Here is a 27285-nt window from a genome sequence, read left to right as displayed (position 1 = left end):
AGCTGTAATTAAACCACTCATAAAGAAGCGCTGTCTGGAGGCGGCGCTGGAATGAACAGCTCAAACCAAAGCATTTTCCACTCCAGAGCCATCCAACGCGGCTAAGATTAAGGCTAGAACTCCAGCCTGGGCCATCCCAGTGATGACCCCCGTGCAGAGGCAGTGCACTCCCGCTCCCTTTCCCCCACAAATCAATGGCAATAGAGGAGCGGTTCCCACCACCGCAATGACCACAAGAAGAAGTGAAATGTGAAAGTGCTCCAGAGCGCAAAATATTTTATTTCAGAATGTACAGTGTCAAATCTTACACTTAGGAAAGAGCCGCTCCCCGCGCAGAGGAAGCCTTCGTCACGGAGGTTGGCTGGCAGTCTCTACTGAAAGGAGAGCACAATCAGCAGCCTGGCCGGGCTAGAGGAAAGCCAAGCATCTGCCTAGGTTTTGATTATAGAAAAGTAAACCACACTGCCTGCTGCTGCCCGCGGCTGGAGGATGGGCCACAACGCAAAGGTTTCTAACCCCCCCCAACCAGCGTTTGACTTCGGCTACATACAAACCGTCTAGGACACGTGTAAGGCGATCGAGAGCTCAGAAAGGCGGCATTAGTCAGGAGAAGAAAAGAGAAAACTACGGGGGACTGACACCGGCAATTTCACATTCACGTTATTTCTACTCGGGGGCAGAAATTCAAGTAAAATCAAAGAGTTTGGTGGCAAGTTCTAAATAAAATATGGCCTACTGATTTAATAAATATTTAAAGTTTATTTCTCTCTTTGCAGATAATTCAGATTCTTCAGTGACTATGAATGTTGCATATCATGGTTCGGAAGATTTCCTGTATTAAATCTAAAGATTTTAAAGTCCTTCAGTAGAGGTCTAATCCATCTACTTTTAGTACGTTTGAAATTCAGCCGTTAGCTATTTAAGACCTCGGTTATTTTAGCAATGGAAATTCAAGAACAGAGTATTACACTGATTCTGGCACTCGACAGGAAAAGAAACTTAACTTTCAAGCTGTTACCACCTTCATTGCACAGTGCCAGCAGTTTTGAGAGAAAGCAAGTAACCGTATTGCACTTAAAAACACTCACTCATCAAATAGTACAGCATTGGCTATTATACAGAGAGCTTCTTCCCCACTATACAATTTGCTTTACAAGTAGTCTAAACCACGAACTACATACAGACTAGGTAAGATCCAAATCAAATTAGCATTAGATTACAGTCACAGTTTTCATTCCATATAGGTCAATTTATTTGGATGAGCTGTGGCCCCCTCCCTCCTCCAAAGAGCCAAACAGCACCAGGCGTTTCCCAGAGGAACATCTGCAATGTCTCACACTGGGAAACCCAGTCCTGTTGGGTAAGTGTTACAATTGTGCATGGTCCTCTTTAAGGCCACAGAGTGTTATGTTACAATGTGGACATGGTTTCCCCCTCTGGGAGGGGAAGCATCCTTCAGAAATTAAGGAATCCCTGAAACTCTGCCTTCCAAAGTCACACTAGTAGGTTTCCAATAAACTCATGGAATAAATTGCCTATGCAATTTACGGACAGTTTTTGTAACAGACAGTAACTCTTTCCTCCCTCATGTCTATTCTTATCTCAGCAAAGCTATTTCCAGCCAGGTTTTTAAAAAGGAAGTTGCACATATTTCATGTCTGGTAATGGTTTGCGTAGATGAGGTGCAAGCAGGGAGACCCATGAAAAAAATCACCCATCATTCAGTCTGTCATGTCACCTGCAGCTAGTACTGATACCATGTGCCGTAATTGAATAGCTCTTTGCATACTCAGAACACGAGTGAGAATTCCAAACACAAAGCCACTGTATTCTACTTCAATGTTGGATACTTCCTCTGTCCAATTCTTCCTGGTCTTGAACTTCCAGTCACTGCAGGAGACTGAAAAAGGAGAACAGGAATAAAAAGCGTTCTGTAAAAGCTCATCCTGGAGCCAAAACACAAAGCTGGCACTGAAGTTTTGAACACTAACCCGTTAAATGGGTGCTAGACTGGTCTGCGAACATATTCAACACTCCACATGCAACAGGCAGAACCGAACTAGTAAAGCAAAGTGATGGGTTTCTTCAACAGGTTTTGTTCAATAGTTTTGTTTAAAGACAAAGCCTTTACTCACTTGTGCAAATTGAGAAGGATTGTAGAAGGGAACGGCTCCTCCTGAAGGTCCCCCCGCAGGCGGCACAGCAGCAGGCTAGGAAGCAGATAATACTGAAGTTACAAACTGCAGAGCTCCCCTGCCTCTCAGACGTGGTTTGCTTGGTCATACAGAGCAGATATCCACAGTACTAAATGACAACAGTATGGGCAGCGCAGCATTTGTAACAACTGCAAGAGTGCTGGTACAGTTTGCATCCAGATCTTAAGTATTACTTGCTTAACGTAGGAACTGGCAAAACAATGTCACATGCACAAACTGTAAATAGCTCTGAAAATCCAAAGCATGCAAAACCAAAACAAGACACCGGTGTGACTTCACTGAATTAGTACCTTCTGCTTTTGGTTAGTACACCTGAGGGCTTGCCCCAAAAGAAACATTCTACATTGAGTTTTGCTTTACTTAGAAATATCAGAGAGAGTTTGTGTCACCCCTTTATGGTGACCCCACAGCACTGGAACTCACAGCAGAGATGAAGCATTCCTTTAATTCCTACAGGGGCTTTTGCAGATGAAACAGGTATTGGTGTTATTACCAATTGGAGGCTGGCAGCAGCAGGATGACAAGGTTTTGCTTGGGTGAGGCTTTTTTTTTGTTGTTGGTTTTGGTTTGGGGTTTTTGTTTGTTTAAAATCAACTGACAACTTTGGTATCCCAGGAAAGAGCTGATCGCAATGATTAAGTGAGTCTCTTAGGAACACGAACATAAACAAAAAGCATGCTTGGATTACATGCACTCTCATGGATACAAACAACTCTGAAGACCCTGTTTGAGTGTTAAAAGGAACACTACATCATTAGTTACTTGTGATGTTATTGTGGTGAAATGAGCAGAGGGGAAAACGACTAAACAGTAGCATTAGTATTTGAGCAAATGCAAAATAAAAGGGGGAGGGGAAAGTAAATAAGTGAACATAAATGAGAATGGCCAGCCACATGTACCTGATTAAAATGCTGGCTTACTTCACGTGATAATGAACTCATTGAACTAGAGCGCGAAAGCTACAAAACAGCAAGAACACACAAATACAAAAAAACACAAATAAAAAAGTCGTCATGCATGTCACTGCCCCAAGCTTTCAGTTGTTTTATTTCAGTTTCAAAGTCTCGGCGCCAAAGGTTAAACCAACTTCAAGTTAAACCAACAAAATAAAATGTAAAGCCAGAAGTTAGTTTAAATCAAAAGGGCTTCTTAAAGCACAACATTATGTAGCTATAGAAAACATTTAGTAGGAACAAGGGCAATGTTACTCTGCCTGGCACATAGCAATCTGTTCTCTTTGTCATGTCTTGCACTCAGTATTAGTGAAATTATACGCATGCACAGAGGCAAGAAGAGATCCTCACACTGCTATTGTCATTTTACTCTGAAAAAGGTTTGTCAAAGCCTCCTTCATAGACAAAAGATTCCATCACATGTAGGACACAGAGGCTGAACTTCGCACAGGGGCTTAGGGTTCTTGTCTGTACAGTTTTGGAGGCAGTCACATGATTCCATCTTGGCTAGTCATCAGCAACTGCATCAGTGACTTGTTGGTTGGCCCATGGTAAATCCTCTACAAATTAATGATTAAAATACGCTTCAGAAGTCATCAGCTAACTACCGTGAATTAAGCCTTACCTCGCCTGACTGGGAGCCATCGGGGTTAGCAACAGGCAGTCCAGATCCAGGAGGAAGGATTGCAGGGTTTAAGTACTAAAGAAAAACAATGCACTTCTATTTATCTTTATCACTATGATGCTATCTCACATCTGCATCAATACAGCAGAAATATGTTCTCTGGTCCTTCTCCCAACACATACTGCTCCCATAGACAGAATGCAACTCTTTATGGGCTTCCCATTTCCATTTCCACTTGCATTTCCCTTCCCCAGTTCTTTAATCAAAATGCTATACACAAACACCATCCCTACAACATCATGTTTTGCGGCCACAAAACTACTACTCAGAATAATGAGGAGTTTTTAATCAGAAGCTTGAATTCTATATATAAGACATTCCTTCTAACCCACCTCTGGTTCCACAGTAGCAGCAGGATCTGTGCTGGTTTGATTTGCAGCTGGTGCATGTTCTGCTGCACCACTCCCTTCCATTGGCTGGGGTTCCCCTGGAACTACAAAGGAAATGGGATTTAGCCAAACACACCATACCAGAGTGTTTGATTTCACAGAATGAGAAGCAGTAACATCAGCAGAAATGAGCTTCTACAATATCAACCTTCCCCCAGGAAAAAAAGTAATTTAAAGAAGTAAACTTACAAGTTTACTGACCCATCTGTTTCTTTCTAAATCAAACTGGAGTTAATGAGATTGAACATACTTACTGTTTAATAAAGGCTACATAACACAGATGCTCAAAAGTGACATAGATAACCACATAACCATAGATAACCACACACCTGAGTTTGGAACAAATACATTCGCAGGAATTGGCATTGGTGCCAAGGGGGCAAACAGGTCTGATGGTGCTGGAAGAGCACCACTCGACTTGGTTCCACCTGGATTCAGGACATCAACATAACGGGCTCTGCTTCCAGCTAAAACAGAAAAATCCAGAAATAACAGATAAGCCTCATGTCAGTCATCCCTGTGTCTATCTTCACCAGTCTGCTGGCTAAACCATGTTTCAGGATCAGAAAATAGTGCTCCAGGGATACAAACAGTAATACCCAAGTCATGACATAGCTGTGACAACAGCCACAGTGCAGAAGCTAGGCACAAGCAAGGACAGCAACAGCCACAGCTCCATGACATCACTGAGTTGCCAACTGTTCCCTGACCACTCCAGAAAAGGTAATACTTCTGCCTTCATATTTTATGCAAGAGAAACCTGAAGTCTTCCATACTTGAAGCATCACTGCAGTCCGTTACCTGCTCTCCTGGAGAACATGTTGACAGGGGCACCAGGAGGGCCCCCAGGTCCACCTCCAGGTCCAGGTGGAGCAGCCTGAGGAGCTTTAGGAAATCCTGTTGGAGGTGGTGGTGGAGGTTTGCTCTGCAGAGAACAAAAAATCCACATCATCATTGACCAAGAGTTTTAAGCAAAGTACCCATCTGACTTCCCTTTTCCTTTCCCCAGAGCACATAAAAGAGACATACATGCCGTACATCTATTCCTCATCTTCCATCTGATAACTAGTATCAAGGCAGTACTACAACTCATCTACACTCACTTAGAAAGGAAACAGCAGTGGTTCTTGCCATTTGTGTTTTGAGAGAGATCCTTGAATGACAAGGATGGTCAGGATGTGCGATTTTCTTTGCTACACAATGCATTACATTTTCAAAACTATAGAATCTTCTTCCTCTTTTTCCCCCCTATATTCTGTCTGGAACAAATCAATTAAGAAGCAACTGTGTAGGTGATTCCAACCTCTACGAAGAGATACACAGGGCAAACTTTAGAGCAAACTCCATTGTAAATTCAATCAGAATTACTGAATCAACACCAGCAACTAAAGGTACAAATAGTTCCATACGGATGGAGCCTGCAAGAACATGTAACCTGTTGCACATTTTAATCCAAATTCAGTAAAAGGCATCTCTTCAGAGCCAATAACAGATTAAAGAGGATTGTGGGCCAGTTCAGATTGCAGTTTTCCACTTAACCGAATACCGAGTACTCAGATTTTTACCTCTTCTTCTGGTTCATCCAGATTAACCCAGCGTTGTTTCTGTTCATCCCAAACAATCTACAAGAAAATCACAGTCAAGGATTAGGAGATCAAACTAAGCTGTTAAACTCCTCCTGCCTCCCCCCAGAAAAGGAACTTTTTTTAACAGCCAGTCTTGGAATAAGCAGAATCCATTTACACTCATCTCTTTGCTTGTCAAAACAATGTTCATCTCTCCTCCAGGAAACCCTTTTGAACCAACTAAAATGTATAAAGGCTTCTGTGATTTGGGGGCCTTACTGATTTGTTCTTGTCATCTGGAAGGTGAGCTTCATTCTTTCCTTTTCCCATCAGCCAGCGAAACCAGGTTGCACCAGTCTAAAAATAAATGCATCTATTCAGTTAATTCTCTCAAGACTGTCTTTACAGGCAGACTAAAAGAAACATCCATGCAACAATTTATTTTCTGCTAAGGACTTCAACTCTGAGCCAGAGTTGTACCTAATAAATGGCAAGTCGTTCAGTCAAGACTTCTTAAATCAGTACCCAGCACAGGAGTCACCCCATGCACTAACATATCCCCCCTCCAGCTACAGGTACTTTCTTAGTTTACCTTTCTAGGTGCTGCCTCCTTTTTTGTTTCCTTTTTATTCTCTTTCCCTACAGGAACAGGGGGAGGAGGAGAAGGCTGCTTTGCTGCAGAGTTGGATCTCTCTCGTCCCACAGAATGAGCAGAGGACTCTGAAGTTGTTCGGGATCTTTGCCCATAGCCCTGTATTACAAACATACAGGAAAGTACAAAGTTATCACTGCTGGAGCAATGGATCCATGAATTAAATATAAACTTACTAAACAAATCCCTTCTTTGAAAAATATTACTAGGAAGGGATATAAAAGCAGACAAAAAGACAAAAACCAAACATAAATGAAAAAGAAGACTTAGTGGCAGAAGCAGCCTGCTCATGGCATACCATATGTGCTGAAGACTGAGATGCAGATCTGGATCTTCGTCCTGGTGCCTGGTTAGATACAAAGCCAGGACATGCATAAGCAGCAAGCAGCTAAATATCTGACACAACATTCACTTCTTATCAAGAATTTCCACACAATTAACAATATTCAAGCTGGTTATTGGGTTACTTCTATCTCCTCTGACATAAAGGAGGTGCAGAAAAAGAGCTGAAGTCTGTCCAAGCAATTGCACTATCATGGAACTGGCCCATTAATGAGAGTTAAATCAGGGCACTGCTGTGCAGGCCAACCAGCCCATGAGAGGGAAGACACAACAAGCTGCACCAGGGAGTGGCTGCTGCATCTCCCCCCCTCCAACATTGGATTGTTCTTCTAATATTTGTATAGCAACTCAAGCATAAAAAAAAAAAAAATTCACTGTTTCCTCTATAAGCATGGTTAATTTCTAGTTAAAAAGCCTCTTCATCCTTTATCAGTTGCCATAGGTACCCTTATTAAAAATGTTTAAACTAATCTGACTTCCCAGGAGACACCAACTTCAGTGATATTTAAACAGTGAAAATACTATGTATTTGAAAAAGGGGGCTGGGATTTTGACAAGACACTTTCCACATTTCCAGTCACTACATGTGTGCTTTTAAAACAGTCAGAACTGTTCTTTAGGGCCTCATTTGCTGATGTATGCTATGAGTTCTTCTGGCTCTGAAGAATCATTCTGGGAGGTGGGAAAGGAAGGCAGAGAAAGCCTTAGACAAAGGCCCAATATCTCCCTTCCACCTTTTTTAAATTGTAATTATTTTTAGAGACGTTATGGCTAAGTTTCTTCTACTGCTTCATTTTTTTATTCTACTGAAGGGGAAGAACAGTGGGAAAGAAAAACCAAGCTTCAAGTATTGCTGCAAAGCAAGACAGAGCCCCAGTGCATGCTTGTGTTTGCACAGATCTGCAGTGCAGCTGACACTTGCTAAAGAGATGTAGGAAATACAGATACCATGCTAGCCATCCTGCCATAGAAATCCTCCTCTCTCTGGTCAGGGAAAGAGTTCTGTGCAGGAGACTCCGGGGCGATTCTCTGCATTCCTTAAAAAACAAATGAGATTATGTTAGTGTGGGGGGGACACAACAACAAAACGGCCCCCAAACCTCACACCACCACTTTGAAGACGAAAGTTTTCACAAGTTAAAGAGTTTTGTGCTAGGAAGAACCTGGCCTATTAAAGAATATGAACTGTAGTTGCTGTAATTTTGCCTTTTCTCTCCTGCAGAAATGTTAAGTTTGTTTTAAATTGGTCAGGGCAGGCTGAGGGATGCAATATGCTCAATATAGACCAGTTTTAAGGTTCTTCACATCTCTAACACAGCTCTGCCAAACTTGTGTATGCCTGCTGCATTCACAGGTTCTGTTGTCACTGAATTAAAATGTATCAGGGTTGCAGGAGCTGATGTCCAAGGCAGAAGTCCCTTAGACTCCAGTCACAGACCTCACAGACAGAACTGCCAAGCCCAGTGCACTTAGGGTTAAACCCTATAGCCTGCTGAGTCTGACCTGTCTTTTAAACTAGGCCAAATAAGCAGAATGAATAGTGAAATTCTCCACAGATGTTTCTGTGCCTTTACATGGTGGTTTAAATTTCATTACAAGACTTTATTTACTCTTTTCTAAATATTGACATATTTGACAGTATTCCCCCAAATACTTCAATCCCTTGATAAGGAAGGAAAGCTGTTTACTGATACCACAGACCTGTTTCCAGGTTTGTCTGCTCTTCCAGTCGTGGTTCATTTTCTTGTGGAGGTCCTCCTGGTGGTACTGCTGACCCCAAATACAGCGGTGATGGTTCACTTCCATACAGATTTGAGAATCCTGGAGGTGCAAAGCCAGGCCCTGGACCAATAGACTGAGAAGCCACTGGATAGAAAGGGACACTTCGGGCAGCTTCCTGGTCACCAGGAGGAATCACAGCAGCTGATCCGTCAAGGTCAGCCTGAGGTACTGCAGCACAAAATAAAAACATTAAGAGTTATAACTAAAAGATTCACACAATGGAATTTGTTTACTAAAAGGATACAATGCAGAAGTGAAATCTCACTGTTTCTGCCACCCTCTTAAGTGGTTTCTATTCCAGAAACCTGAAAGGTTTCTTTTCTGTCATGAAGAAAGATATGAAGCACTAACCTGAAGGCATGAGCTGCACACTTTGCATCTGTTGAGCCACATTGGGTAGTAAGGATGCTAACAATGCATTTTCAGCACCCTGACCCATGTCATGGCCAGCTCCTGCTCCATCACATTGACTAGCACGGTCTAATTCAGAGCTTGGTGTACTACAGGCATATGGTGGTGGGGTGGATCTGTCTGTGTTATAAGCTATTGCACCCTCCTGCACAAAAATACCAAGATACTGTTAACATTAAGTTCATAACCAAGGGAACACAGAGCAAAGGAAGTCTCACTTGCACTTTGTGACATGAATATATCATACGGTCACTTCACATGCTTCTGTACTTAGTAGTATGAACAAAGGCATTTAAAAAAGTGATTTACACTTATCCTCAAAAGAGGAATTCATGTTGAAAAGCACATTCTGTACCTTGATCTGTCCATCCACATGTCGAAGCGTTACTAGCCACGAAGGTTCAATAAAAGATTCCTGTTCTGGTTTTTCTTTTATCTGTGGGTCAAATAGGCGCAGCTGGGATGACATCTAGAGAAAGGAGTCATTGTAGAGTTTAAATTAATCAGGCAACAAAAGGCAACCTCAGCCACAGCTTACCATCTACAATACAAACCCACCAGTACTTAAGTCTCCCTGCGTTACCTGGATTAGCTGGTCAATAAGTACAGGTGAATAGTAATGTGGGTCTTTCAGGACTGTTCTGGAAATCACTTCACAGTAATGGAAAGCCTGAGCAGCGAGTCCCATTTCAGCTAGTCGGCAAGCATAGATGAATTTAAAAACCTATGGAATGCAAGCAGGTGAAATACACCAAGTGAGCAGAACACTCATAGAAGTACTGAATGAAAGGTAGTTTGTCATTCCAGTTATAAGCTCAGATATCCCATTATCCCACCTACACTAGGTAGGAAAAAAAAAAACCTTAGGGAAAAAAGAATTCTTCTCTTCCACCCAACGTATTCAGCAGAAGTTATTTATTTGACTATAGCCAGCATCAGCAAGTTCTGATGCATTTTCCTTTTGGAATATAGAATTACAGTAACAAAATTAAAAATAAACAAGTTCAGAATGCACAGATGACAAAAATTAAGAGAAGATTTAAACGAGAAACAGGAAAAAGTTATCTTGCACTGTTATCCAGAAACATTTCATATTACAATGGAGAAGGTATTTGCTATGATTTCAGCACATGAGAGAAGCCTCCCATTAAATCTGCTGAAATAAAAGCAACTAAAAAAGAAACAGCTCCTGACCTGGAAGTTGGGCAGGCAGCCAGGCTGAGTTCCCAAGGACTGTGCGTATTCATAGGCTTCTGTTCTCTGAATGGCTTCATTGGTGGCAAACTTAAAAAATGGCAAGCTATTCAGGAATGGGAGAGGAAAAATACCAGTTAACATTCAGGTGGTACATGCTGTACATGCATACAGACCTGTCAATCAGAAATCAGCTCTGAAGACACACAGTATCAAACAAGGACAGGGCATCAAAGAGTTATCTCAAAGCCAGCTGTGGATAGTTGTGATAAGGGGACCAAGGCAACTCAGTCTCTCAAGCCATTATTCTTTCATTTTTGCATCTAAAAAAATCATGGTTTTAAACAAAAGAGAAAGACAAACCTATGGTTTGATCCAATCAGGACAAGTTTTGTTGTCTTCCTTGTGTAAACTCCAAAACCAACTTGGGCCATAAGGTAACAAAAATGAGCAGCATCCAGCAGGCCTTTTGAAGCTGCAGAGAAGTAAGTAACATAATCAGGACATTTCCTCCCAATGGCACACTGTAATTGAGAGTCCCATATCGGTTTGGTTTTGCATTCAAATACCTTCCCAATAGAGACATGCCCACATCAAACTGCTCCCCTTTACATTTTACACAGCAATTGCTTGTTTTCAAGAAAATAAGCTGAGTAATTTAAGCTTTCAGAAAGCTTTTCCTTCAGTCATCACCCTGTTTATTCCCCAAGAGTTACCAAGAGTGTCTCCCATGGTAGCAATGGTCCTGGATTCCAAGTCCACATTATTGGTCAAGTTGGATAACACCATTGCTAGATGAGGCCTCCAGTCTCCCCATTTCTCATCTCCACAGCACTAAAATTAGAAGAATTACTTAGTCAAATCAGTGACTGGAGCTCTGCATGGGTAAGTGCTTCAACCTAAAAAGGACCAAAACGACTTATCTGACCTTCTAGGAAAAGCAGAGATTACTGTTGTGAACTACACCACTCACTGCAGCAACAATTCTGTCTCAACTGCAGCTCACACTTGAATCTTACCGTGGATGCAGCTGGCATCCTTCCAGACATGAGCTGGTAAACAGTCTGCAGAGGGTCATTAATTGGGAGACTGTTGGCAAATCTACAGAGACATCACACAGAAAACAAAAACACAAGCATGGGGTAAGCAGTTAAAATGTACTTGAACATTCAGTGGCAGTTAATCTAGCTTAGTTTAAGAGAAGGAAGTCCCGTCTGAAAATACTACACTGAATAAGCAATTGCCCAGAGGATAATGTTCAGAAGCAAAAGATCACTAGTTAACTGGATCTGCCCTCTGATACAGGCCAGCCCAAATGAAGAAAAACCTCAATATTTCCCAAGCCAGCTGACCAGACTTAGTACATGATTTCACAAGCTCAGGAAGCTGACAGAATGTTTTCCTGTCTGCAGCATGCACAAAGACATCTACTGCTCACAGGCAAGGAGAATGAAGGGTACAACAGAGCTCCTTGGCTTTAACAAAGCTGACAGATGGGATTTCGCAGTTTTTTCAAGGACTCACTAGCAGCACCTGTCAAGGAAGCCCACGATGACACTGTTCAAATACCCCTTAAATGGAACAAGTGGCATAGAATAACTTCTCAGCTTTCAGTTTATGGCCAGCAGGCCCCAGACTGAAAAGTAACAGATAACAATTGAATGTACAGCTAAAATTAAAGCTTAATTCTTGTATAAGCTGCTAAGCATAACTCATCATTTTGCCATTAAGATTTCTGAGCACCAAGTTATTAACCTTATTAGCAGAATAAGTCACATTGTACTAATCAACAAGCAAAACAGTACCTGGTCATAACTCTTGCATGTGTCCTGCTGTCCATTTTGCTGGCAAGTAGCAAAGCATGACCCCATAAACCATGTTTCATGGCAGACTCCAAAGCATCCTAATGAATACAGAAATCGGTTTCCTGGAAACTGCTTAACATACCACTCAGATGAATGAATGAATGCTCTACAGTAGTACTTGGTGACTTTGTTTAGATCAGATGCTAACACATGAATATAACTGTCTTATACTATCAACTGTAGGGCATAACATTTTTCCATATCAGCACAGTGCAGTGCCATGAAATATTACATACACTGCAAGTGGCAAAAATGATTTTAACTGATGCCTCGAGCTTTAAGATTTGTGACAAGTACACAAAATTAGATGCAGATTTGGAACATCAGTACAAGCACTCACCTTCTTGCGGCCATAAAGCAACAACTCTCTGAACCTCTCTGTCTCTTTCTCGAGACTGTCAATAGTGGTTAGAAGATTATCAGTGAGAAATGAGAGCTGGGCTTCACCAGATTCCTCTTCCACTTGTTCCAAAGCCTCATTAGTGAAATCAATCAGATTTGCCTCATTAGGGGACTTCCCAGGAAGCCACACTGTTTTATGATCTCGGAGCAGGAGTTCTGCCAGGTCTGTTCCCACAACAGTCTATACACGTGGAGAGAACACACAGAAAAATCTGCTATTTCAACATTGCCTTCATTTTAGTTGTCATTTCAACAACAATATGTGACTGTCACCTCTGAGCAACTGGGCACAAGTGGCCAGTTTACCTGTCCCATCAATCCGTGAACGATTCCAAGATAAGCCTCTATACACACATCACTGTCTTTTACATAAACACCATTCTGTGTATAAACTATTTTAGGATAGGTAACAGTTCAAGCAGTGAGACATACCCCATTCTGCCGGCACAGCAGGACAATGAAGTCCCAGAGCAGACTTGCAGATTCTTTGTCAATTAAGTTTTCGTTCTTAAAGCACTGTGTAGCTTTATTTTGTGCAAAATTAATAACATCTACTTTGTGGGTGTCATCCCTGAAAACAAAGAGAACAGGGCAAAAGGAAGAAAAAGGCTTTAATGAGAGAAAAGTCAACACTGAGGTCATAACTGCGATTAGTATGAGGAAGAAGCTTAATGATCGTATCTTATTTAAGCATGTGAAAAGCCACCAATATTTGAAGTCGGTTTAAGTCCTGTAATTTACAGACAAGTGTTCAATGAAGAAATGAATTCTGAAATCTGTAAGAACATACTTAGCCAGAGGACCAGGAAATGCTCTCATCTCTTCTTGCTCTGGAGAATGTTGCAACATAGTCTAAAACACAAATACAATCTGTAAGAAATCCTTATAACCACAAATTTTGCTTTTTAGCAGTAAAACTCCCAAACCCGAACATAACCCGCAGTAGAAGCAAGCCTGTATCCACCACCTCCCTTTTTAACCTTAAACTTTACCTCCATACTGTGTATCTCAACCAGAGCTGGCTGTCCTTCTGAAGGCAGGTTTGGCAGCACTTTGATCAAGAAGCCACCAGGACCAAACCTGGCACAAATATGAGGCACTGAGAACTTCTCAGGTGTTGAGGGCCTTAAAGGTGCTGAAATCAGAAGAAACAATTAAGTGATACAAGTAACCTGTCTTGCAACTAAAGTTAACTTGCTGATGTACTTAGCCAAACCAGTAATCCCGCAGCACTGGTGGAAAAACCCTGCCATTCAGTTTGGCTGAACTTTATATGCAGCAATCAGTTCCACTATAGCCCCAAAGATCTTCTTAAGATTTGCAACAAGAACAAAACTAAACTACAGAACTTTAAAACCCACTTATTTTGTCAGTGTAGGGGCTTCGATTATTTGTATCGGACACATTTCCATGATCTCTGTACAAATACATGATGCATCTTCAAAGAGCTAATGATGTACTTCAACCTACTCTGCCAAAGCTTTTCCAGAGAAAACAGTGTTTTGTTCCACACCAAAAGGGCAAGAAGAAGCTATGGGAAAATCTGAAGTTTAAGTTAAACTTTATAACCATTTCCCACGAAGCACAAGCAGTACAGTTAAAAACCTATCTAAGAAGACATTTACAAATGGAAGTACGCAGTATTTAATAGAAAACCCTGTAGCTACTACTGTTCTGTGATACACCCAGGTTTCAACAAGCAAGTTATCCTTACACTGGAAAAGGAACAGAACTTTGTCCACATATATCTGTGCACATACACTGTGAATCAGCCTTTTTTTCCTGTTAACAGGTTCACTGAACACATGAAAGGCATTTCGTACACTACATATAATAATCAACATTTACAGCAGTGTAAACTGCTAAGTGTAGACAACCTTACAAGCCCATGTCTTCCCTCCTCCTTTCCCAGTGGTGCCAGTACCTTGTTCCACTGCTGACCATCCAGTTTCAGGTGGGTAGCCATAATCTGTAAAAGGCTGTTGTCCATCAAAGTTGGGAGCATATCCACCATATGGATAATCTGCATGGAGTGACGCTGCCTGTGCAGTTTCATATGTATTAGCCGTTAGGTCATGATTACTTCTATACAGCTGGCTCTAAATAGATCATATTAGTAACTGTTAGCAGAGAGCATGAAGTTACACAGAGCAAGCAATGCTGCAGGCGTGAGTCAAGGCAGTAAGCGGGTCCTCTCTCTGGCTTTGATTCTTTACACTGCTCATAAACCAGGCCTCCTACATCTCTGCTTTGGAGGAAGCTCTCCAGCAATCCACCCGCAGCAACAGGCTAGGGAAGATAATTTGTATCTCCATGTCTCCCCTCTGTTTCACTACCATTTGATCTGTTCACATCCAAGTACTTCCAGTTTTCTCACAAGGGAATGTCAATGTGCTTGTGTGAAGAACATTACAGAATGAGTTACAAGTGTTGCTTTATCAGCAGATACTGATCAGAAGCAACATTCACCTCTGCTGTAACACTGACAGAAAATCCCAACTGATTAAGCCTGATGAATGCCTAAATGACTTCAGGTGCCTACAGATGAATGCCTAAATGATCTCCAATACTACTTCCAATATTAGTGAATTTGCATTCAGACTGGAAAACCACCTAAACCTTCCAGGAAACATCATGAACCAACATGAGACTACAGCTACAACACCACATTCCAATAGCAAAGATTGTACTCCAAAAGCTACTCAAATACTCTTTTTCACGTATTGTATTTATGGTATGAGTAGATGAGTAATCAGTTAGATTTGGGTTTTGCTTTTATAGTCAAAATAGCATCATCCAAATACAGAGTTAGTCCTTCAGCAGATCCCGAGTTCAGTAACAGTATTCATGCTTGTGATGTGAAAATGAGCATAACACAAAGCCAGGCACAACTACATCCAAGCACAGTAAGGGCAAAGTTCTCACAAACAGCAAATGGATTCAGTAGAGGAAATTTTCCATTTCTCTGTGTGTGGCAACTTGCACAGCTGAGTGCTGATTTTGGTTAAAGTTCTCTTGACAACTGTGATAAATATTAAGTTCAAAACTATGTTACAAAACAGCCTTAAAGAATAAAAGCTTTCAAAATGCATTTTCCCCCCAGGCTAAACCCAGAAATATTTCCATATTTCTCATGTTTCACCCACCCTAAACAGAGAAAGACCCAGCTCAGCTGAAAGAATACTTGATGTGACCATCTGAAACTCACTTGCTGAGAGCGGGAGCTGAAACTGCTCTGGTGACTGTGAACACTGCGGGAGCTCCGCAGACTGTGGCCAGAATGCTCACTGTGCACACTGCGTCTGTCAAACTCATCACCATAAGGATCTCGATGGGGTTCAGATTCATCATCAAAGCTTCCAGTAAAACGAGGGTCGTATCTCCAGTTATCATCGTATCGGTCGTGTCTGGAGAGCCAAGAAACATATAACCCAAAAATGAAAAGAGACACCTATATCCCTGAGGGAAATGACTTCACTGCACACTTAAGAAAGCTGTACCTAACTCCAGAAGAGCTTTGAGATTATTTCCTAGACTGAGATTATTACAGTAAAAAAAAAAAAAGGTATTTCTTTAAGAACATCCAGAATATTCAAGATCAAACTGACATCCTAGAAGGGACTCCGAGTATGAAAACCCACAAAATATTCACCCATCTGAAAACAAGTCCTACTCCCCAAATCCTTGCCTTGATTGACATGACAACTCATCTCTCTTCCTCAATAACCTATACTAAAGCTAAAGAAAGGAGTAGCAAACGTATCTGTAAATATTGCTTTTCAGTAGTCTGTTACAGGATGCATCTGCATTCCTAGACAATATTGAGAGGAATTTACTTAAAGCTACATGATACCTCAAAATCCTGATGCCTGATACAGCTATCACAACAGTTCATAACTTCTGAGGGCTTTGGAGCAGATCTTCAGCAAGTAAAGTACTATTTCTGTTAGTGCACAAGCAAAGCCTCAGCCTTTGCCTGAGCACTTACTAACATAACTTCATTTTCTGATGACACATTTGACTGTGGGGGATTCAACCCGCAAGAAGCCAGTACCAGATTCTCCACCTTTACTTGGACACACACACACACTAGTTCTCTGATAACCATCAGCACCTAAGCCTGTGCTGCCCAAGATCTGGAAAGAGCACCAAGAACATGGATCAAATGGACAAACCTGCTTCCATATGGATACGCTTCTCTCTTCTGGTAAGGGTTGTGTTCAGCATCATACCAATACCTCTGATCATAACTTCTAGGATCTCTGTATCTGGGGTCATATGCTGATGAGTAACGTTCCCAGCGACTTGGATCTTTGGGAAATAAGAAGAAATGGTTTAGCTATTGGAAGCTATTGCCTGTAACATTTTCCTACTCCTCTCTCTTCAATGACATGCTGATTTGGTTATGATTAATAGCTTAACACTTTTGAAGGGACAGCATTCACCAGCAGACAGATAGACCTTTTCTAACAACTTTCCAACTTGATCAGAACATGGTAACTCAACAAGTACTAACAGAATCTTTGTGATTAGTCTCCAGAGCATTGTGCCAAATGTCTCGGGATGTGGACAGATGTTGCTTTAAATCCTCCCAGGGACCATACAAGCAATTATCTGCAGCTTACCAAGGCCAGAATGTCTCTGTGAGCAGAGAGCAGATCATCATGGAGAAAACAAATTCAAATCATGAGTCAATTCCTGGTTACACCCACCTAAAATTTACTTTCCAAGCCTGCCTGCAGGTTACACACCAAGGATACACCTCAGTGAACGTCAGGCTTGCAACACACTGAAGAAAACTACTCTGTAGACTCACCGTGGTGGGCTCTCACAATGGAAAGCACAATGAAGGCTGGGAGTGAAGAAGAACTTTATTTTCTGTTTACTACTTCTACTCAGTAAAACTCAGGAAGGATGGCACAGTATTTACTACTTCTACTCAATAAAACTCAGGAAGGATGGCACAGTATTAAGAACTGAAGTAAGTCCAAAGACCAGTTTTCAGCAAGTATAACCTCATTCTTGCTGGTTGTGGAAAGTATATCAGCTTTATTAAAATGGAAAAATATAATAATCCTCTGATCTTAAAGTTCCTTTTCCCTACAATTTTTTTCTTAAACCCTGTGGTTTTCTATAGAAAAATTCAGAGTTCATTTTGAGACATTACCTCCATAATCATATGAGTTTGGGTAATAGCCTGGGTAATAATCACTCCATCCACTTTTGGCATAATAATCTTCAGCATACCCTTGCCTGGAAGAAAAGGCACAAGTATGAAAAATTATTATTCCTCTTCAGTCTCTTCTGAAGTCAGCAGGAGACATAAAGAACTATGTGCCACAACTGATTAGGTATGGAATGCCATTTTTGGGACCATCCCACAATTATGAGAAAATGAATGTTAGATGACAAATGTAGCATGTCTAACTGTATGTACGTATATCTACACATGTGCATATTCCCACACACACATACATGCAGAGGAGGTAAAGATATGTAATGTGGAACAATAGGAACTTTCATTCTCCTCTACAGCTGATCACAATTGATAGTACAAACTCCAAAGTGGCCAAGCAAGTCAAGAGATGCTCCTCCCTCGAACACGTGGGAAGTTTGCTAACACAGCACCTGCCTCTGCAGAGGAGGAGATGTGATCTTATCAGATCAGGTTTAACCACCCAAACAATCTGCTCAGTCTCCTGCAGACAGATACTATTCCCCTCCCCAAACACAGTTTCCAAAGCTGCATTAACACTGGCACATTCAGGGCAACTTTGAGACACACTATCACTGTCTCTGCCACTCCCAGGCTCTGCTGCCCTGCAGAACTGTACCACAGTCCACATCCACCTGCGCTGTCACATCACGCCTCAACACACACTGACAGAGCTGCTCCTAACAGGCTTTGATCTGCCCGGTGCCACCCGTAGGCATTTCAACCTCTTATAAAAATAGTACATAAGAAGAACAGGCACCAGGAAGTGCTACTGGAGGTTATTATCTCATTACAAGATCTCAGAGTGCACTTAGATTCACTTAAGATGATGATAAAAGTCACCACATGCAGCCATTGGTGTGTACTCCTCAAGGCCAACGTGCACCTCCTATAATCTTCTGGAGGTGGCAAGCAAAACGTATTTTTAATCTGAAGACAGCTCCATTAAGTGAGCTGCCAGCAACAGACAACTACTACAGAGGGTTTCATCCTTTCCAGTCAGGTAACTGGGGCTCTCCCTTGGAAACCTGCAAACCCACCTGCCAAGTAGTGCAACAGTAGCACGTCATCATTAATCTGAAGTTTATACAGATCGCTTTTGCAAAAGAAAGCAGTAATCCCTGGAAGGTGACTTGCTGCTTCTTGCTTGGGAAATAAGAGATTCCATTTCTGCTTCGCACTTAATACTTGCAAGTGGCATCTGAGCACATTATTTCCCTCTCTCAAATTTTTTATTTCACCTAATCAGACAGACCAAGACTTCGAAGCTTTCCTGATTCACATACGACCTGCATCAAAACCTGTAGTGAAGTCAGTAGGTGGAACATGCCCACATAACACCTTTACTACACAGAGTTTGGGAGTTTTGTGAGAAAGATGATCCACACAGTCAAAGTAACCATCAGACAGATTAACCTGAGGCAGCACCAGAATGTTTTCACTTGATTCATCATCTCTCAGAGCTAATCTCAGCACCTAGTCCATCACAGTGACCTCCTGCCTGGCAGAAATGCCAGCAACCACCCAGAGAACTAAATGAAAGGAATAATGAGACTTCAGCAACAGAAAAGGCTGTGGAATTGTACTCTTTCCCGATGTGGCATTTGATCCTGCTTGTTCCTATGGCAGCACACTATGAGTTTTTGAACTTCCTCACTGAGGCTTATGCTACAAAACTTCAACAGCCATCATTACACTCATTGCTTCAGGGTCTTTACTCTGATTTGACTCAATTTAGGAATTGCGTACCTAGAAGAAGGCCTGTCAGAGCAGTGACTTGCTCTGGAACTAGGACGTTCAGGCTCAGGATACCGGTAACTCCCAGGCTCCATGTAAGCAGTGCTGCTGCTGTCATAGTGTCTGTACCGGGGGTCATACTGTCCGTAGGCATCCTCCTAGAAAAGAGACAGACACATGGGAGGAGGTTTCCCACCCCTGAGAATGAACCTTTAAAACCAAACAAATCACCATCCACACTACAACTGTGGTACCTGGAGGGATGCAGATCATTAAGACTACAGTATAGCTTTCAGCACCTGCTGCAAGTGATATTCAAGTCTTTAATATGCTAAACGTAGGGGAAAACCATTATGCCTGGACTAAAGGCAGTTCAACCACTGTGTTGGCCACTCTGTTAACCTGCCAATCATACAGGCAGCAGATGAGAACCAAATCTGAACTCCTGGGCAGCTAAAACAGTTACAACTGCCACCTTTCTCCAAAGAACCACGTTGACATCTGTGCCAAATGGAACTGGTATAAGCAACTACTTTAAATTTTTATGATCTTTGTAATACAAGTTTTGTTACTGCCATCTGGATTTTCCCTACTATTAAATATTTAACATCAATCAATGCTACAATGAATGCTGGTCACAACACAACTGTTTAAACTCATAATTCAAAGATGAAAATTACTAATACATACTGAGGGGGAAGAAGAGATAAAAAAGAATTTACCATGTAATAAAGATGAGCTGCTGTTCTGGGGTCTGCAGGAGGATAAGGTGGCGGATACGGAGGCTGGTAAGGATCGTAAGGATGTCTGTAGTAGTAGTAAGGATTCTGGGGTGGACCAAAGGCATCCTGAGGAGTCTGAGGCAGGGATGGACGCTGCAGGTCTTGCTGCACATTTGGCATTGCTGACTGACTGGTGGTGCCTGAAGGGGCTGTGGATGTTGGAGCACCCGGCGGCTGTCCAGACACTCGCTGCTTGTCAGGACTCATCTGATCGTACCCTGGTGGCTGCTGTGCTGAACTTGCCTCCTGGGGACCCACAGGCTGAGAATGGCTGCTCAGCACCTGGTTCTCATGCTGCTGTGATGCCTGCATGGCCTTAGCACCTGCAGTAACCTGGTAGTTTGAAGGAACTGAGGACTGCCCAGATGATGTTGGCTGCTGCACCTGAGCTCCCTGCATTTGTGGTTGAGATGGCAATGCTCCCTGTGCAGCTCTGTCTGATACAGCCTGATGCTGTACATCTTTTGTCACCTGTTGATAGAAATGTTTGTCATGCATCTCAGGATGCCCCTGACCAGCTGAGTGCTGAGGACCACCAGGAAGTGACTGATTGTGCACCTGTACAGAATTACTTGCACTGCTCGTCTCCACCGTCTGTGTCACTGTGAAGTCGACCCCTGCAGTAGCTTCTTCTTTGCCATTTGAATGATTTGCACAACTATTAGCCTGTACTACAGAATTAACAGGGGGGAGTAGTGCACTTGCACTTCCACTGGGGAGATTTGTCCCAGGAAAAATGGATGAGTTAGACCCTGGCTTGCTGGCAAATTCAGGAACAAAACCTTCCATGTTAACATTCTTTTGCCCTTCTGGAGCCAAATTAAGCGGAGTTTTCATAAGCAAGTTGGCAGGCTGATTAGAAGCAGCATCAGAAGAATTGACAGGACTTTGTAATAGATTATGTTTTAACAGATTAGTATTTGGAAGTGCATTCACTAATAGGGATCCAACCTGCATCACGGGTAATGGCACGTTTTCCCCAGAAACGATCCCACTCGCATGAGAAGGCTGGGGACCCATTGCAGGCTTGTCCCCAAGCCCAGAGTCCTTCACTGGCTGATTGTTTTCATTGCTGCTTAGCTGATTAGATAGAGAAAGAGAAAAATTAATTGGCTGAGCCAAGTTATAGCTTTGATTAGGCTGAGCAATCAGGATAGGCTGATTTTGCAAAGACTCTGTAGGTGGAGAAGACAACAAACTTGCATAACCAGAACTTGCCTGAGACTGAAGTGCCTCCTCTTCTCCCATTTTGGGAGGATTCTCTAGGTTTTCAGAAGTTATATTTCCATCCTGGGGAAGCTGCACACCCATAGTCCCTGGTTTGCCTGGCTGCTGATTAGCCAGGCCTTCTTCTGGTGGCTGAATGACTTCTACAGTTTGTTTGGCAGGTACATACACTGCAGGAGCAGCAGGAGCCAGGAGAACATTCCCCCCAAAATTAGGCAAATCATTATGAGCCCACAGAGTTGTTGCTGGGCTATCACACTTCTTAACTGCCCCCTGAGCTCTTGTTGAGGACCTTCTCTCAGATACCAATTGTATGTTTTCCATAACAGGTCCAGAGTGCAACGTATTTCCTGCTTCACCAGTGACTGCAAGAGGCAATGGGTGTACCGGAGGCATGAAAATAGTTTCCAGATTATCTGGTGGCTGTTCAAGATTGCCTGGGGATGCAGCTGGCATGGCTGCATTCTTCTTGATATTCTTCTGGTTTGAGTGGTTCTCCCTTAATTCAACCACCATCTTGGCTTGGTCAATCTCTGCAGGTTTTATACCAACTCCATGGGACCTCACAGGTTCAAAAGAACTGTTTGCACTTGTCTGAAACACCCCTGTAGGCTTAGGGGGGCTGGGGGTTGGAGGCTGGGAGAGGTTGCCGTGGTAAGTCTTGCCCAGGTTTAGCTCACTGGAATCAACTCCTAAGGGAGAGGAGTCAATCTGTTTGAAGAAACTAGCAGAAGATTCTTCATCAGGCTTCCCACTTTCTTGCTGAATAAATGTACCAACTTGCTCTTGAGGCCTTGCTGAGCTGGAAGCACTCCTGTGGCTAATGGTGCTGTAGTTTGAAGAGACACTATCTGGTCGGACAGGATGAGGTAATGAATCAGGCGCCTCCAGATTTGGTCCTCCTTCAGCATGGCTCACAACAGCATTCTTTGGAAGCATCTGACCTGGAAAAGAGCCGTATCTGTACAGATCAGGGCCAGCAGCAGGGGATGAAACACTGATGTTCTGTGGTTCACTTGGCAGCACTTCTTGATTCTGAATGCACTCCAGGTTCTCAACATTTTCATACTGTGACCCACCAGACATGTCACCTATATGTGCCTTGTCATCACCAACAAACATAGAGTGCTTAGTGGCCTGTGCCTCCTGCTGACTGACAATTTTAGGGAAGTACTGATCCATTCCCTTTTGTACCATTTCACCAACTGACCCTGCACCAACCTGTGCCTGAGAGAGAACATTCGCTGCAATGCGCTGAGGATGCACTGGCTGGTGGTACAAGGATACTGAATTGGGCTGACAAGCATCAAACTCTGTTTTCTCAACCATGTAATCTTTTTCAGATGAAAGTATTTCTTCATTTTCTGCCTCATCCCCTTTGAAAAACATGGAGAGAGTTCCTGGATCTTGATCTGCGGGAATAGGTCTGTTTGTTGTTTCAGACATATCTGGAGCCTGGTTTTGGGGGTTATTTTCCTGAGCTGTGGGAAGGACAAAACTGGAGTCTTGCAGTGGTGGCTGTGGGTAAAACTGTTCCTGGTATGGTTGACTTAACCAAGCATTAGTCATTTCTGTGTTCTGCCTGAACACATTGCCAGGCTGGATGCTGTTCATGTGGTAACTGCTATTTGCAGAGCCATTTTTCCCATTCTTTTCACAACCAACAGCTAAAGGTGCTTGCATGGCATTTTGTGGAATACCTTGGTGCACAGGACCCTGCTGGAAATTTGCCTGGAGAGGAGGATGAGACGTGCTAACAGAAGACTGAGAAATGTTTTGAACATCAATCTGAGAAGACGACTCAGAATAGGGCACAAAATTTCGAACTGGAGACTGCAGGTTACCTTGAACAGGCCTCCACTGAGACATAGGCTGCTGAGGAGGAGGAGGGAAGAACGCTGCTGCACTGGGTCCTGAAGGAATGTCATTTGGACCTCTACTAACATCTTGTCTACCTCCAGGTTTGTTTGATGCAGCCATTCCAGGATGCACACTGAAAGAATTTTCAACTGCTGCTCCTGTACTATAGTGCAGTGGTACCACAGGCCCTTGGAATCCAGGGTCTGCATTTGGATGCACTTCTGCAGTACTGTTCATAGCATATCCTGGGGACGGTGAAGGAACTGGAACATTAGAAAACGTACTGGGATTGATTCCTGGTTGAGGTACAGGAGCTGCTAAAGGTGTGTGCAGTCCATGAGGATTGTCCCCAGCATGTGGTGGTGAAGTGTGCGTAAGGGCTGGCTGTGGACACCCTGCGGGGGAAGAGCTTTGCATAACCAATGCACTGCCCTTGGATGGATTATCTACAGGGGAACCCTGTGGAGTCTGTCTGCCAAATGCAAAAGCGTATGCCACAGGCTGCACCGGGGCAGCTGGTGCATTTGCTCGTTTACTGAGTGAGCTGTTTCTCCGGTACATGTTCCGAGGGATGCCTGCAGGAGGTGGAGCTGCTGCTCCCGCTGGCACAGGCTGTGGAGGCTGCTGCATGATGGCCTTTAACAGGGTCAGATGGGAGATGACAAACTTCTAGTGGATGCTGTAGAGAGATTCCTTCTTCCACCCTGTTAAGGCAAAACATGACAAATCAGTTTCCTTTCTCGTAACACACACAGCACTTACACAATCTTCATTTTAGAAACAAAATTACCCAAAGAATTTGAAGTGGAAAATACCACTCTTTTTCTCTAGGATACATAATACACACACAACATTGTATTTCTAAATCCAAGTCCAGGTTTAACTGAGCCTAATGCTGTGTGGTAACAATGTACATTATTTAGCCACCATATTAACAAAAAGCTCCAAGTAAGAGTAACTAAACACAGCTGAGTCCTGTACAAACCTTTACAGGGTAGACTGAAGCACCACTGGTTTTACACTGTTACATTGCCCCAGATTTCTTTTAGGCAGGAAAACGCATCATAGACCAGAGCCAGAAGCCGTCAGCCTACAACAGAACCTGCAAGCACTATGGTAAGCTCAATGGAATTATAACAAGTGGAAAAGTTATTATCCAACTCTAATTCCATTAGAGATGATCTTCAGCTCTGTTGCTCAGTGTGAATGGACCTTTTTACAGGTAAGACTTCAGTATTTGTCCAGTTCAGCTCAAGAAGCTTTAGCAACACATGAGAGTCTTGTTTCCAAATAGAGCACAACAAGTATCATTTATATCATGTAGAGTGCAGAACCCACAGCAATCATTTCATACCAGATACACTTCTGGTTACAGAACACAGACAAAAGCTGTGATTTTTGGGTTTAGGGGGGTTTTGTGTGTTTTGTGTTTTAAGATTCAGCATCTTGTCAGCAATAAAATGGGAAGCCAGAAAAGTCAGAGGTTTGTAATTAAGCCAAAATTTTAATAGCTCCAGAGAAGCTCAAATGCAAACCACTTCTGGTTTCTGGTTAACAAAAGTACATGTTGAGTGAACCCCATGTAACCACACGTATTAAAGATTTATAACTGAAAAATGCCAATACATGACCACAACGTCATCTATACAGACTTTATGGGACATCAGTACCACTTTCCCTAGGGAAAAGAACAGTCACCTCCTGGAAAGCCCTACCTTACCTGAACAAAGTGTTGCTATCTACCTGTTCTGTTCTTAATAGAAAAGCTGTTTCTGAAACACAGTTGAGCACAAAAGCCAACTGTTTTACAACTTCAATACCCACTTCCAAATTTCAAATGTCAATTTCACTCCTTACCTGTCATCCCAGATGAACTCAAAGGAAAAGAACCCAGTCCTTCACCACTCTTCTGTAACAACCAGTCCCAGTACTCAGCTATTACACCAAGTGGTGGGTTTACTTCAGAGTGCTGGTTTGCCATTCCTGTGGCTAAAGCTCTAATGTCACATTACAGGAGTTCAATACGAGGGTATCAGCTTCCTCACAGGAGGGAAGTTAATATTAACAGACTGCACGCAGGAGGAAAAGCATTGCAAGCTTTGGAGATTTAAGTCCAAATAAAATGAATGTGCTCATGTCAGGTAATCCAAACAGAAAATTAAAGCTGGGTGAGACTGACCCTCCCTGCCACCAACCCAGTATTAACAGAAATGCTGATTTTATAAATAGGAAATAACCACATAAGAGCAATCCAGCTCTGCTTTACCTAGTCTGGAAATTCTTAACTTTCTGCAGGTTTATTAATAGAGAATGCAGAGCAGGCTGCTAACCATTGGCAGATGTGCCAGAAAATGTTAACCAAAGAGGGGAAAAAAGATTAAAACTACCCTGTAGGCAATGCCATCGATAAATTTCACCTGAGGAGCTCTACAGCCATGCAGTTATTCTTAAACACCTCTGGAAACTTATCTGTGTGAAAGAGCAACTTATTTAGGGGGAACTAATTAAATTCTCTCTCCAATACACACAAGCCAAACAAACTACTCCTAAACAGCACAATTGTGCCCACAAAACAGGTTACAGAGTGCTAATGTTAATTCGCACGTGTGCCTATATATACACATGCACGCATCTGTTTGCGCGCACACCTGCATGTACCAATCAATATGGTGTTCACACGCAGAGATTCGAAACAATGAGAACAAAGTGAATGGAAACCCTGCTGCAACCCCAAAGACAAGAACAGCTGGAAAATGAGATTTGCAGCTTTAAAAATCAGCATCAGGGACACCAGTTTTTCAGACTTTCCTTTCTGTGTAGATGGCTGCACATGTGCAAACATGTGTGTGACACTTGGACTGGACACACTCTACACCTTCAGTACGCCTGAGAGCTTCCTCCTGGCCTTCTTGTAAATGGTAACAATAGTTACAAGTGTTATTCAGTGAACATGTACTGATAGGCCAAGGGGAATGGCTTGAACCTGCCCGAGGGGAGACTGAGATGAGCTCTTAGGCAGAAGCTCTTCCCTGTGAGGGTGCTGAGGCGCTGGCACGGGGTGCCCAGAGAAGCTGTGGCTGCCCCATCCCTGGCAGTGCTCAAGGCCAGGTTGGACACAGGGGCTTGGAGCAAGCTGCTCCAGTGGAAGGGGTCCCTGCCCGGGGCAGGGGTTGGAGCTGGAGGAGCTTTAAGGTCCCTTCAATCCAAACCATTCCAGGATTCTCTAAGAATTCTTTGGGAACCAAACTCACGAGGACCTGTAGACAGAAGCAGCATTAAGTATTCCCGTCTGCTCTGCTCAGGAGACTGACCACTGCTCCACCACACCGGCAGGTCCTGACACATTCAGGCAACTGCACTCCTGAGTCAGCACCAGTTGCTGCCCCAAAGCCCGGAGCTCCAGCACTCCACAAGTCAAAAATCAACCCCAGCCTGCGAGAAGTTCTGTGCCTTGTCGAAGGGAACACACGGTAAGGAATGTCAGCTGGAGCCTTCCACCGCCGGGGCTCTCCTTATCTCCCGCACTCGGACACCGCGGTGTGCGCACGGCCCCCCTGCACCGGCCCCGAACAGCCCCAGCCCCGCAGGAAAACCCGCCCCGGCCGCCTCTCACTGCTTCCCTCTCGGTGCGGCACCACGGCCTGCCCGAGCCGGGGCCAGCGGCCGAGCCGGGGCCAGAGCCCGAGCCGGGGCCGCCCGCGCCCCGCCGCCTCCCCGCGCTGCCACAGGCGGCACCGGAGCCTCCCCCGCCGCACAGGGGGGCACCGCCGGCCCCGGGCCCGCACCTCAGGCCCCGCGCTCCGCACGCAGCCCGCCCGCGCTCCCCAGGGCTTGGCCCGCTCCCGGCCCCGGTACCTGGCAGGCCCGGGCCGGCGGAGCCCCCCTCAGCAGCGGGCGCCGCCCCCCGCCACGGCCGAAACACCGGCCGCGTCCGCCGCCATCTTGGCACATCCGGCTCCGCGGTTCCGCCGCCACCGCCGACGTGTCACGCCACGCTGCGCCGCGCGA

At 43.6% G+C, this 27285-nt stretch overlaps 1 protein-coding gene across 8 annotated transcripts; it reads right to left on the bottom strand.

Annotated features, from left to right (window-relative positions):
• Positions 1 to 250: 250 nt before the first annotated feature.
• SEC16A (SEC16 homolog A, endoplasmic reticulum export factor) lies at positions 251 to 27285 on the bottom strand. Of its 8 annotated transcripts, none has more exons than XM_065695329.1 (33): positions 27133 to 27285; positions 24263 to 24379; positions 20131 to 23981; positions 19421 to 19566; positions 17624 to 17709; positions 16632 to 16767; positions 15665 to 15863; positions 14381 to 14555; positions 13449 to 13591; positions 13247 to 13308; positions 12889 to 13027; positions 12395 to 12637; positions 11995 to 12092; positions 11209 to 11290; positions 10906 to 11023; positions 10553 to 10664; positions 10190 to 10295; positions 9579 to 9719; positions 9351 to 9464; positions 8936 to 9140; positions 8504 to 8752; positions 7751 to 7839; positions 6759 to 6806; positions 6401 to 6559; positions 6088 to 6165; positions 5809 to 5865; positions 5045 to 5168; positions 4573 to 4710; positions 4187 to 4287; positions 3795 to 3869; positions 3116 to 3175; positions 2136 to 2210; positions 251 to 1900 (listed from the first exon to the last, which is right to left on the bottom strand). In XM_065695329.1, exons 3-33 carry the CDS (start codon positions 23905 to 23907, stop codon positions 1832 to 1834), a joined length of 7404 nt encoding a protein of 2467 aa, XP_065551401.1. In that variant the 5' UTR covers positions 23908 to 23981; positions 24263 to 24379; positions 27133 to 27285; the 3' UTR covers positions 251 to 1831. The 8 variants fall into 8 exon arrangements, with proteins under 8 accessions (XP_065551401.1, XP_065551402.1, XP_065551403.1 ...); XM_065695330.1 differs by lacking the exon at positions 24263 to 24379 and having other exon boundaries at positions 251 to 374; positions 1790 to 1900; XM_065695331.1 differs by lacking the exon at positions 24263 to 24379 and having other exon boundaries at positions 251 to 371; positions 1790 to 1900.

This window comes from Lathamus discolor, chromosome 15, assembly GCF_037157495.1.
Source record: "Lathamus discolor isolate bLatDis1 chromosome 15, bLatDis1.hap1, whole genome shotgun sequence".
Taxonomy (NCBI): domain Eukaryota; kingdom Metazoa; phylum Chordata; class Aves; order Psittaciformes; family Psittacidae; genus Lathamus; species Lathamus discolor.
The sequence above is the reverse complement of the archived record's forward strand: the minus strand, read 5'-3'. Positions and strand labels throughout refer to the sequence as shown.

Coding starts and splice junctions, on each gene's coding strand:
- SEC16A (XM_065695329.1), bottom strand. CDS start 23,907: ATGCAGCAGCCTCCACAGCCTGTGCCAGCGGGAGCAGCAGCTCCACCT. Junction 6,560..6,758: donor CTCAGTCTTCAGCACATATG/GTATGCCATGAG, acceptor TTTGTAATACAG/GGCTATGGGCAAAGATCCCG. Junction 6,166..6,400: donor AGGAGGCAGCACCTAGAAAG/GTAAACTAAGAA, acceptor ATTTATTTTTAG/ACTGGTGCAACCTGGTTTCG.